The 12,027-nt window shown below is 35.9% G+C and overlaps 2 protein-coding genes and 1 pseudogene across 2 annotated transcripts; 2 read left to right on the top strand and 1 right to left on the bottom strand.

Moving 5' to 3' along the window:
• The first annotated feature begins 335 nt into the window (after positions 1-335).
• Positions 336-1,590, top strand: LOC121266778. The gene has a single exon (XM_041170590.1). It carries the CDS (start codon positions 551-553, stop codon positions 1,457-1,459), a length of 909 nt encoding a protein of 302 aa, XP_041026524.1. The 5' UTR covers positions 336-550; the 3' UTR covers positions 1,460-1,590.
• A 1,171-nt stretch (positions 1,591-2,761) lies between these two features.
• Positions 2,762-5,622, top strand: LOC121268587 (annotated as a pseudogene).
• LOC121268588 (peroxisomal 2,4-dienoyl-CoA reductase [(3E)-enoyl-CoA-producing]-like) lies at positions 5,088-10,250 on the bottom strand. The gene is made up of 5 exons (XM_041172911.1): positions 9,906-10,250; positions 8,873-9,032; positions 8,233-8,402; positions 7,925-8,147; positions 5,088-5,401 (listed from the first exon to the last, which is right to left on the bottom strand). The coding sequence occupies exons 1-5, from the start codon at positions 10,095-10,097 to the stop codon at positions 5,247-5,249; spliced, it is 900 nt and encodes a 299-aa protein (XP_041028845.1). The 5' UTR covers positions 10,098-10,250; the 3' UTR covers positions 5,088-5,246.
• Between the last annotated feature and the right edge of the window lie 1,777 nt (positions 10,251-12,027).

Here is a 12,027-nt window from a genome sequence, read left to right as displayed (position 1 = left end):
ACAGTAGTTGAAATTCAAATTATTTTTGACACAGATTATCTAAATTTTAATCATCCTTCAACTTTAGTCAATGCAATAAGAATACTCTAAGAACATTCTCATCCATTCCCTATAATATTTCTTAGAATTTGGTTAGAAATCACACTTTTTATAATTTTTTTTTTAAATTTTACTTATCTTTAAAAAAATATCCTACATTCTATTAAAATAGAATAATTTAGGATGTGTACAGTTATTCTCTAAATTATATCTTAAAATCAAAACTTAATTTAGAAAACCGTACGTAGATGATTAGTTTAGAGGGAATGGGATGAGAATGCTATTCGCTTTTCATTCTTTTTTTCCTATAATTTGTTGAAGGATTAGTTTTAGGGATGCGGATGGGATGCTATAGAGAAGACGTGACCTCCTCGTCACTCATTCAACAGTACCAGCATTTGTTTCTCCCTCCTCTCGCCTCTTGAAATTTCTTCTAGCAACACCTTTCTCCCTGCCCTCCATTTTTGTCTCTGATCCATTCTAAGACCCATTACCTGGTTTCCACCAAACTATGGATCTAGCCCCAGAAGAGCTCCAATTCCTAAAACTCCCAGATATCCTCAGAGAAGCAGTCGCCATCCCCAAACATTGCCCAAATACCTTCTACCTCATCACCCTGACCGTTATCTTCCCTCTCTCATTTGCCAGCCTAGCTCAGCCTCTCTTCGCCGACTCACTCTTAGCTCACCTCCAGACTTACCCAAAAGCCGACCCGTCCCAGACCAGCCATGAAACGATCCTCCTCCTTCTCTTCCAGTTCTTCTACCTCAGCTTCCTTTCTGCCTTCTCCCTTGTCTCCACCGCCGCCGTTGTCTACACTGTCGCCACCCTCTATTCCTCGAAGCCCGTCTCCTTCTCCTCCACAATGTCTGCCATTCCCAAGGTCTTCAAGCGCTTATTCGTAACATTTTTCTGTGTTTCTCTTTTGTTGCTGGCCTACAATTTTGTGCTCTTTACTTTCTTGGTGATAATAGCCACTGCTACCAGTGGCAACCTTTTGCTTTTTCTTTCTGCGGTGGCCGTCCTCTTGCTCTTTCTTGTTGTTGATGTCTATATCAGCGCCTTGTGGCAACTGGCCAGCGTGGTGTCGGTGCTGGAACCGGTACACGGTTTCGCCGCAGTGAAGAAGAGCCGTGAATTGCTGAAGGGGAAGACTCGTTACGCCTTTACGCTCGTTTTCCTAATTTTGGCAACGTGCTTCGTTATTGGGGTCGTGTTTGGCTTGGTGGTGGTGAACGGAGGGAATAATTATGGGGTTTATGTGAGGATTGTGGTGGGTGGGTTCTTGGTGTGTGTTGTGGTGATTGTGAATTTGGTGGGGTTGTTGGTACAGAGCGTGTTTTACTATGTTTGCAAGAGTTATCATCATCAGGGGATTGATAAGAACGTTTTGCATGATCATCTTGGGGAGTATCTCTGAAGAGCAGCATTCAAATGGAGAATTTGGAAATCTGAGATGGGGGCGAGCAACCTGAAAAAGATGAATTCGCGTGTGAGTTCATGAGCACTAAATTATATGTAACTTTATAAATTTTATATTTGCGGTTATAGGAATGGATATTAAAGTAAAGAGAAATGATAGTTCTAGCCATACTTGCATAAACGTCGTACAATTATTTTGAAAAAAATGAATAAATATGGAATCTATATAAAAATAATAAAACAATAAAACTTATTCTTTTTCAAAACGATTGCACAATATTTATGCACTCTACGATTACATGTAGTCTTTTGATTAGAAATCACATTTTTTATAATTTTTTTTAAAAATTTTATTTATCTTTAAAAAATCTACTACATTTAATAGAATAATTTAAGATGTGTACAGTTACTCTCTAAATTATATCTTAAAATCAAAACTTAATTTAGAAAACCGTACGTAGATGATTAGTTTACATGGGATGAGAATGTTGTTCGCTTTTCATTTTTTTTCCTATAATTTGACTAGGGATTAGTTTTAGGGATGCGGATGGGATGCTCTAAAGAAGATGTGACCTCCTCGTCACTGATTCAACAGTACCAGCATTCTTTCCCCCCTCCCCTCGCCTCTTGAAATTTCTTCTGGCAACACCTCTATCCCTCCATTTTTTGTCTCTGTTCCATTCTCAGACCTTAAGAGCACTCTCAATTATTTTTGTATTATACAAAAAATATAAATAATTTAAAGAATTCTTTTAAAAAGAAGCTCCATCCGAATATATAAAATAAATTATAAAATACAATTAGCTACAGTACTCCACTACATGTAATAGATACTGTTCATCCTGTAAAATTTTTTTTATTGTTGATATTTCATTTACTCCCTATTTTTATTTACTTTGATTTTTATCATGTAAGCAAATTTTTTTTATTGTTTATCATTTAAAACACATATATTTCATTTTCTTCTAAAAAATATCTTGAAATTATTTTTAAACTAATTTTTTCATATTTGATTTTATTTTTAATTTTTATTGACTTATATATTTTTGTTTTACTTGTATAAGACTGAATTATTTTACATTGTATATAAAAATAAATTGCAAATATAAAAAAATATATGGATATTGTAAATTTATTGATAGAAATGAAATATTTAAAAAGAATATTTAAATGATATAGAGAAAAAATAAATAAATTGATGAATGATATATTGTAAAAGTTAATATGTAAAATAGAAAAAATAAATTTTGATAATATATTTTAAAAGATAAATAAACAATCCATTGGAGTGCTCTTAGCATGTATCCACCAAACTATGGATCTAGCCCCAGAAGAGCTCCAATTCCTAAAACTCTCAGATATCCTCAGAGAAGCGGTCGCCATCCCAAAACATTGCCCAAAGACCTTCTACCTCATCACCCTGACCCTTATCTTCCCTCTCTCCTTTGCCAACCTAGCTGACTCTCTCTTCACCCACTCACTCTTAGCTCACCTCAAGACCTACCCACAAGCTGACCCGTCCCAGACCAGCCATGCATCGACCATCTTCCTACTCTTACCGTTCTTCTACGTCATCTTCATCTGTGCCTTCACCCTTGTCTCCACCGCCGCCGTTGTCTTCACTGTTGCCTCCCTCTATTCCTCGAAGCCCGTCTCCTTCTCCTCCACAATGTCTGCCATTCCCAAGGTCTTCAAGCCCTTGTTCGTAACATTTTCCTGTCTTGCTCATTTGATGTTTGCTACAATTTTGTGCTCCTTACTTTCTTGGGGATAATAGCGACTGATGCCCGTGGCTGCCTTTTGCTGTTTCTCTCTTTGGTGGCCATCATCGTGCTCTTTCTTGTTGCTGATTTCTATTTCAGCGCCTTGTGGCAAGTGGCCAGCGTGGTTTCGGTGCTGGAACCGGTACACGGTTTAGCCGCAGTGAAGAAGAGCCGCGAATTGCTGGAGGGGAAGACCCGTCATGCCTTCGCGCTCCTTTTCCTATATTTGGCGACCTGCTTGGTTATTGACGTCGTGTTTGACTCGGTGGTGGTGCACGGAGGGAACAATTATGGGGTTTTTGTGAGGATTGTGGTGGGTGGGTTCTTGGTGCGTGTTGTCGTGGTTGTGAATTTGGTGGGGTTGTTGGTACAGAGCGTGTTTTACTATGTTTGCAAGAGCTATCATCATCAGGGGATTGATAAGAACGCTTTGCATGATCATCTCGGGGAGTATCTCTGAAGAGCAGCATTCAGATGGAGAATTTGGAAATCTGAGATGGGGTTGAGCAACCTGACAGAGATGAATTCGCGTGTGAGTTTATGAGCACGAAATTATATGAACTTTATAAATTTTATATTTGTGGTCACACGAATGGGTATTAAAGTAAATAGAAATGATAGTTATCTATGTAAAAGTATCGTGTAATTATTTTGAATAAAATAAATAAATATGAAATTTATATAAAAAAAATTTAATAGTAATTCTCACTCTTTTTATAAATGATTATATAATATTTATACACTCCACAATTACATGTAACCTTTTGATACGGTGCAAATTTACTGTCAAAATATATAGTACCTTTGTTGTTTGATACCAACTTCCAACAACTAGCTATTTGAGTGAGTCTTAAAACGTTTGGATGTTGAGATGAGATGAGATGAGATGAGATGATTTTAGATGAGTTGAATAAATTATTATTAAATATTATTTTTTAATATTATTATTATTATTTTAGGAGTTGAAAAAATTGAATTATTTATTATATTTTATGAGAAAATTTAAAAAATTTGTAATGATGAAATAAGATAGGTTCTCTATCGAAACAAGTTGTTTTGGATTGATCAGTTTTGGATCATTTCCGGGACCGGCGGGAGAGCTTTAGGTGCGGTTTGGAAACTGTGATGGACTTTGGAAACTCTAATACGATGCATATCTTTGTGTTCTATATATACGTTCTCTAAATAAGGTATTTTTCTGTGATCAAAGGGGGGGAAGGGTCTGATCCTTGTGGTGAGACGAGTTCACTTTCCTGCCGCATATATCATAAATATAGTTTTCTCTCTTTTCTTACCTACTATTCTGGTTCTAAAATAGTTTTTGATGTTTATTACTTCAATGGTTCTTATCTTCTTTACATGGATTCCACTTTATTGTTGCTGTGATGTTTGCCTGGTGAAGTTCAAAGCTAAATCTGCTAACACAAAGATCTGTTCATTGGATTTTCTCTCTTTATATTGTTTGAGACACTCTTGGAGATATGTTGTGATCAATTATCATTGATCAGGGAGAGTAATTTAGGCTATACATTGTGATGGATTTGGAAATTTGTTGTTATTGTTGTTTTAGACTCCACGATTATCTACAGACTACAATAGTTTTTGATTGGAAAATTGAATTGCATCCATTGACACATATGGCAGAACAAAATAATACTTCATGTTATAAACGAGAGAATTACATTCATGTCTTGAGCTTTTTTTTAGTTTTTTACATCCACAAAGGAATTACACAAAATAACCTACAAACTAACATGGTCTTATCTGATATGTTAGATCTAATTTATAATAAAAATAACTTTACAATCTAACGAATCACATCAAGCCCTATCAATTTGTGAAATTGTTTTGATGTAATCACTCTGTGACTTAAGTATTTACTTTTTTTTATAAGTACTTTTGAGTTGAGTTTTGATACAAGCATGGGAATTTATTGTGAAATCTCGGGCTGACGCCGAAGCTTTTGACACTGTTTATTACTGTTCACATCTCCGTTTGCTGAAATGATAACTACATAAGCTGTTACAGCTTGCTCTTAGGGATCCCAACTGGTGCAGCTCTAGACCTCCTTTCCACTGCCCGAGAGTACTGTTTCACTGCTTCTTTGGGCAGTTTGCGGGAATGGCTCAGCCAGTCTCCTCCATCAACCACTAGGGTTGTTCCATTAATGTATTTTCCTAAAAGCACAAGACCATAATACTCGCAGTGAATGGCAACATCAGGGAAAAAAACAAAAGAAAATGAAAGAAAAATGAGAGGAATTTTCGTCCTAGCTTTGTCCAAAATCTCAACATTTTCCGTAGTTTATGGAAGCATCAACTGTTTTCTGGAATGGAGTCTTTACGTACAATTATCTTTATCGCAATTGAATGTGTCCATGATGTCATTTTTGAAAATATCAAGTACTATCGTTTGCATACATATATATATATAGAGAGAGAGAGAGAAATCCGAAATCTAAGAAAACAGAATGGAGTAGTTTCTAGATTTCAAGAAAAAACAGCATGGCATCTATATGCATTACCAATAACAGTCAGATTTGAATTCAGAAAATACACATATAAATTGCAGATAAGGCACGTCTAAAACCGTTCGTAGTCTTTTGGCAACGTTTCAATAGCACGGAATGCTACATTTATAAAGGAATTACATAAAAAAATCTTACAAACTGATGTGGCTTCATCTGATCCATTAGATCTACTTATAATAAAAGTAACTTTACAATCTGATGAATCACATCAAACTATGTCAGTTTGTGAGATTACTTTTGTGCAATTACTTTGTGATTAGAGTATTTTCCTATCTAAATTCTTACCTAGGATAATAACAGGATTCAATTCATGGACATCTGGAACGCTTTGCATCACGTGATTCAATTCTTGACATCCCTTACAGTTTGACGTAAGAATGATTTAAATAAAACATTTATAAATACCCGAAAATCTTTAGCCCAGCATACATGCAGTTCTAGCTCAAGAACGTAAAAACGTGTTTTTGCAGATTGGAAAAGTTCAATATCTCAACACCAAGGAGGGTGCTAAAAACAATAGTTGGGTATTTTCTAGATCAGATATTGGAATCGGAAAGTTACGTGGTCTTTTGTGCACTGATTGTTGGGAACTTCCTTATTTACGCGTGTAATTTCATTGTTTATTTTTGGTGTAAATGGTAGTTCCTCCACCTTAGTAGGATATTGCAATAAAATTGTCCTCCTTTTAAAAAAAAATATATCAGTAAATAACTAGTAGCCACATAGAAGTGGAAAATACATTGCAGAAAGAGTAAGAACAACACCGATGTATAAATCATCAATATCACTAATCTGTATATTCTGTTCCTGGTTTCTGCTCCGAGCAATTGAGACTAGTAAACAATCCATCCTCATTGGAACTAGACCTTTCAAACACTTCACAGAATTCTTGAAGCCTGGGGTAAGGATTTCAAAAAGGAGGTAACAACCTCTATCTATGGATGAACGTAGAGTTCCAACTGGGTTTATCTAGACATTTCATACCTCCATAAGAAGTTACAAAGAGATCCATCACAATCAACATACCTATACCCAAGAGATAATATCGCTACCCAATTCCACAAGCAAATCTCTTTACACGTACTAGGTGATAATGGCAGAGAAAATGTCTTTATTTTTTATTTTTTAAATGTGGAAACCTGGTAAACTTGCTAAATCAGCTCAAGGAACAATCTTTAGAAACCTTTACATTTAATATTGGGTTTAAAAATATAGATTCAAGAGTTAATAAATTTATTGGTACTTAATGCATGGAATACACTAGGATCGTATAACTGTTTGAGAGGACTCTGTATTCTGCTCTTCATTCAACATTGTCAATCAAGTTATCAACTCCATTAAAGACCTGGGTGGGAGAGATGGCAATACCCAAGGCTCTGTGGTGGACTGGATCGTGTGAGTATATTGCATAGGTATGCCTTATTCCTACATTGTAGCTATATAAGTGATTGCAAGGAGTCTCGACAGTGACTAGTCTTTTGATGCATAGTATGGACATGGTTAGCACTACTCTTGGTCGTGGCAATAAAGAGTTATATGGGTAAGTGCTAATCCAATATTGGGTGTTTATTTAGAACTGTAATGTATAAATGATTACAAGGAAGCCCTAATACTGGCTGGTCCTTTTGTTGTATTGGGCAAACATTGCTAAGGCTTCACAAATGGTATTAGATTCAATCTAATAACCCGGTATGACACAAGGGCACTGGAACATAATATGGATCCAGATGAAGATGTTAGCAATTTTGAGAGGAAGAGATTGTGATACATGAAAGCGGTATGATTAGATTGAGCAGATTGTGAAGCAGTTATTTAGGGATATGCTATAAATTATAATCAGGTATGTAGTCCAATCTCAATTCTAGTTGAAGGTATACGTGTTAATTGAACTACTATTACAATAGAAAGAACTAGCTCATCAGTAAGACTCTTATGATCCTTAAGATTGTTTTAGACGGTTGCACCAGCTTTTCAGTCCGGAAGTTTTATAAATAGGATATAATTCCATAACCTTCTATGCGAACATGACACTACTTTACTTTTAAAAAGAAGAGTATACATGTACATCAACATATACATAATCACACATCAAATAGAGGGAAAAAGGAAGAAAAATAGAGAGAGAGAGAGAGAGAGAGGATGGCATTATTTAGTAAGTTAGATTACTAACCCGCATCGGATGCAAGATAAAGAGCAGCCATAGCAATATCCCATTTCTCTCCCAGTTTCAATAAAAGTACGTTCTCACTTTTTTTGCTTCTTATTTCCTCAGGTGCAAGTTTACTAAAGCCAGGAGTGTCTTTGATGGGTCCTGGTGCAATCCCATTGACTCTGATGTTGTAATCTGTCCCCCATTCTAATGCCAAACTTCTTGTAATGCTATCAACAGCTGCCTGATAAAAAGAAAAGGATGTTAAGTCATTGGATACAATTCATAAGTAAAATTATTAACAAACTCGCAAACCTCAATGTACAAACCTTAGCGGCAGATACATGGATTTGATACCAAGTAGCTGTATAATGCAATGTTGCACTTATGTTTATGATTGTTCCACCAACAAAATGGTCTTTCCCTGGTCCCCCTTTCTTGAGGTACTTAAGTGCTTCGTGGCACATTGTAAAAGTACCAACAGAATCTATGTCAATTACTGCAGAAAACAATAAAACAAAGAAACGTTCACCATAACTCTAAGACCATTCAATGAGCTGAGAATCCTGTGAGGATATTACAAAATTATTGTAGAGGGGCTTCATTTGATATAAAAAATAGGTTGCAATTATCGACTCAATTTACAAGAAGGATCATCAAATGGTGTTTTTCCACCATGTTCAGACAGAAGTTGGTATGAAAATCCATTTGTGTGGAATTTGATATAAATCAGTTTTACAGATGTCATATATCAATTCTTGGACTTATTTCTCAAAAGAAGTTCTACAGTTGTCCCTGTTTTTGAATGACTGCATGGTTTCTATAATAGTAGGTTACAATAGTTTTCATTGTCTGTTACGAAGTTCACAACCTGCTTTATAATAGTGGCAACTTAAATCAATTTAAGCAACTTAGCTTAACTTCTAGGATATTAACAAGGGTCCAACATGTTCTTATATAAGGTAAAACCTGTTCGAAAGCCATTAGGGGATAGATCTTCTGCCGGTACAAGGAAATTGCCAGCTGCAGCATTCACAAGAATGTCAAGCTTGCCAAAATGCTTGATAGTTGATTCCAGAACTCTAATTGCATCTTCTCTTTGGCGAACATCTCCCTCAAGTCCAATAGCCTGTAACGAAAATGATAAACTTGTTTCAGCTCTGTAGTCATGAAACCATAAATCACCATCCAACTAAATGGAAGCATACTAGTAACACTGTAATATATTTTAAGCAGAAATCAGGTGTAAAATTTCTACAGGCTAGAGAACAAAAAGAATATTGTCTCCAAAGCCCGAGCTATTAAGTTGAGAGGAACAATTATTACGTGGACATATTATGCTCCATACCAACTCATGTAGGACTCTTCTGGCACTCCTTTTATGTGTAGGCCTAACAGAAACTGAAGAAATCCCATCAAGATAGATGAGCCCAACCAACCTGAGGCTGGTGTCCAAGAACATACCAAAACCAGGCAATGAAACCATTATGAGCATCCAGTACTAAAGCTGAAAACTGCTATATTGAGAGCCAAAGGGTATGCATGTAACCATTGGTGGGACTTTTCTAACACCACCTCTCACGACTAAAATTGAGAATGTATGACGAGCACGTAATTGACACGCACAAACACTTGAAACCTTTTTTTTTTTATGAGTCAAACACCTGAAATCTTCTTTCGTGTGCAAACTCGCCATTGAGACATTAACTGTGAACCAAACAATATATAGGCGCCTTGCGAATGCAAAACAGAGAAAACCACCAAAGCAGGATCATAGGATTCGAACCAGGCCCCAATACCATATTAAAGTTACTCAACAGAGAAATTTAAGCAATCACAAAGTGGGCGAACAACGCATGTTAAGGACGCATTAAAACGTACTTGCATTTGATCCTTTACGTTTGCAATGAAAGATACAAGACAAACTCAGTTGACTTGAGCAAAATCCCATTACAGACTAGTGAGATTAAAGAATATAATGCAGAAGTAAGAGAAAATATACAGGAATTCCATGAGATTGAAGGGAGGCAACGGCATTTTCAAGGACGTGCCGGCGGCGGCCCATGATGGCAATAGAGGCTCCGTGTATGCCCAGCTGATACGATATCTCGTACCCAATTCCCGATCCTCCTCCTGTCAACAGCGCCACCTTCCCCTTCAATACGTCAGCCTTGAATGGGGACTCCATTGCCATGCGTTCTTGTGGACGTGGGTGCCTGTTGAGAAAAAAAGCTCGTTTCTTTGTGATCGAGTTGACTTGGGAAATGGCAAAGACGAAATAAAAACATATCTACAGGCAATCGTATCTTGAGATCTTGGGGTCCACTCCAGTCTCCAGGGATTTAGGATCGAACCAGTAACATTTTTTCTTGGTATTTTTTTTTTCTACAACATCGTGGAAGTGGAAACTGATTGAAGCAATTGTTGAGGTCCCCGCCAATATCTACCGTCCTGTTTTTAATTATACTATTAATTACCGTTTATAACAGCAGGTTGAAAAAGGCCAATGGAAACGGCTTTACATGGGCCACCTCCGGAAGAGCTTTTCAAAGATGGTCCGGCCACCCATTTTTTTAAAGGAATGGGTTAAGAATTCTTATTCATTCTTATATTTAGGTCGTATTTAGATATTGAACTGAATTGAATTGAATTAAGTTGAAATGATAAATTATTATTTTTTAATATTATTATTATTTTAAAATTTAAAAAAATTAAATTATTTATTATATTTTGTGTTAAAATTTAAAAAAATTGTAATAATAAATTGAGTTTGATTTGATTTTCAAACGTACCTATTCTTTTCTTTTAAACCTATATTTTGACAACACAATTGTTGTCAAATTACTTTATTACTATTTATATACAGCTCATTATTATTCACAAATAATCTAAAATACATTGAACATCTAAACGGAGCTTTATACTGTTTTGTGCTTACTATGATAATTATTTCATTCCATGTAAAATCTTTTACTAATTTGTTACTTTGAACGTTTGAGAAAACCCTTACATTCACCATAGCTATAAGACAAAATGAAGTTTTTTTTTTTTTTTTGAGAAAAGCATATTGCATTTATTAATAACAGATATTATAAACTTGACCTAAAACATACATTACAAGCCAACTACAACATTAATAACTCTTCAGTACACAACTGTCACTGACATGGTCTAGTCTAAGTTACAAAGCTCTACAGACCTAAAGTTTAAGAGACAGCACAACTCTATCCAAGAAAGAGTTAACCAAACCACATACTTCGTCTAAGACAGAATAAATGACACACTCTATGGACAAAAGTCTTAGAGACTGTTTTTTTTTCCTAAAATAAAAGACATTACAGAAATTAAAACTACATGAAAAAATAATGTATTATATCTTGAAAAAATATATATCCGCATTTTCAACATTGGAGGAAAATAAATTACAAAAACAGCGACTGTGATAGCGCGTGAGTGTCACACGCCACCCTAAAGATATGGCAGTCGGTCAGGTCTGAAGTAACCGGTGATCCTGAACTCAGAAAAGTCGCACACGGCGTCAAAAGGGCATCCTTAGTAGTGGCGTGTGGGTTTCACGTGCATCCTTTGGACTACGCGTGTGGCTTACGCGCTATTTCGTTCAGCAAAATTCTTGGCCCGTCTGAAGGATCGGCTCCTTGGAAAGCTTGTGGAGGTGCGTGGTAATCGTTGGATCTCGGAGAGCAATAGATCAGCCTTCCTCCATAATTAGCCTTGAAAAAACACAAAAAAAAAATGAAAAAGAAAATGAGAAAACTAGAGAGGAGAAGACAAATGAAGTTAGGTCCTCCCTTTGGCATCGACAGAGAGATATACCGAACAGACTGGCTATTTCATCTTCCAACTACACTGGACTAAAATTAAATCAAAGCCCATATTCTATACACTGCCCTATAAGAGTGGGCTTATGGGCTTGCAACCGAGGTGACTTAAAATCTGTCTAAATTTATCTTGCTCAACTACAATACATGACTGTTTTTCAACTATTTTTTTTTTTTTTTTGGTAAGAAAATGCTAAACGTAATTAAAAGAAAAACTTATAAAAAATTTACTTGTCCACTTATCAGTTATTTATATGATAAAAAGTATACAATTTAAAATTCAAA

This window comes from Juglans microcarpa x Juglans regia, chromosome 5S (assembly GCF_004785595.1).
Source record: "Juglans microcarpa x Juglans regia isolate MS1-56 chromosome 5S, Jm3101_v1.0, whole genome shotgun sequence".
Classification (NCBI taxonomy): Eukaryota; Viridiplantae; Streptophyta; class Magnoliopsida; order Fagales; family Juglandaceae; genus Juglans; species Juglans microcarpa x Juglans regia.
Note: the sequence above shows the minus strand (reverse complement) of the source record. Positions and strands in the feature narration are given on the sequence as shown.

What these genes read in the sequence shown, in the direction of transcription:
- LOC121266778 (XM_041170590.1), top strand. Translation starts at nt 551, where the DNA reads ATGGATCTAGCCCCAGAAGAGCTCCAATTCCTAAAACTCCCAGATATC.
- LOC121268588 (XM_041172911.1), bottom strand. Translation starts at nt 10,097, where the DNA reads ATGGCAATGGAGTCCCCATTCAAGGCTGACGTATTGAAGGGGAAGGTG. An exon ending in TTCAATCTCATGGAATTCCT is followed by an intron (nt 9,033 to 9,905) that starts GTATATTTTCTC and finishes TTTTCGTTACAG; the next exon opens with GCTATTGGACTTGAGGGAGA. An exon ending in TCCATGTATCTGCCGCTAAG is followed by an intron (nt 8,148 to 8,232) that starts GTTTGTACATTG and finishes TCTTTTTATCAG; the next exon opens with GCAGCTGTTGATAGCATTAC.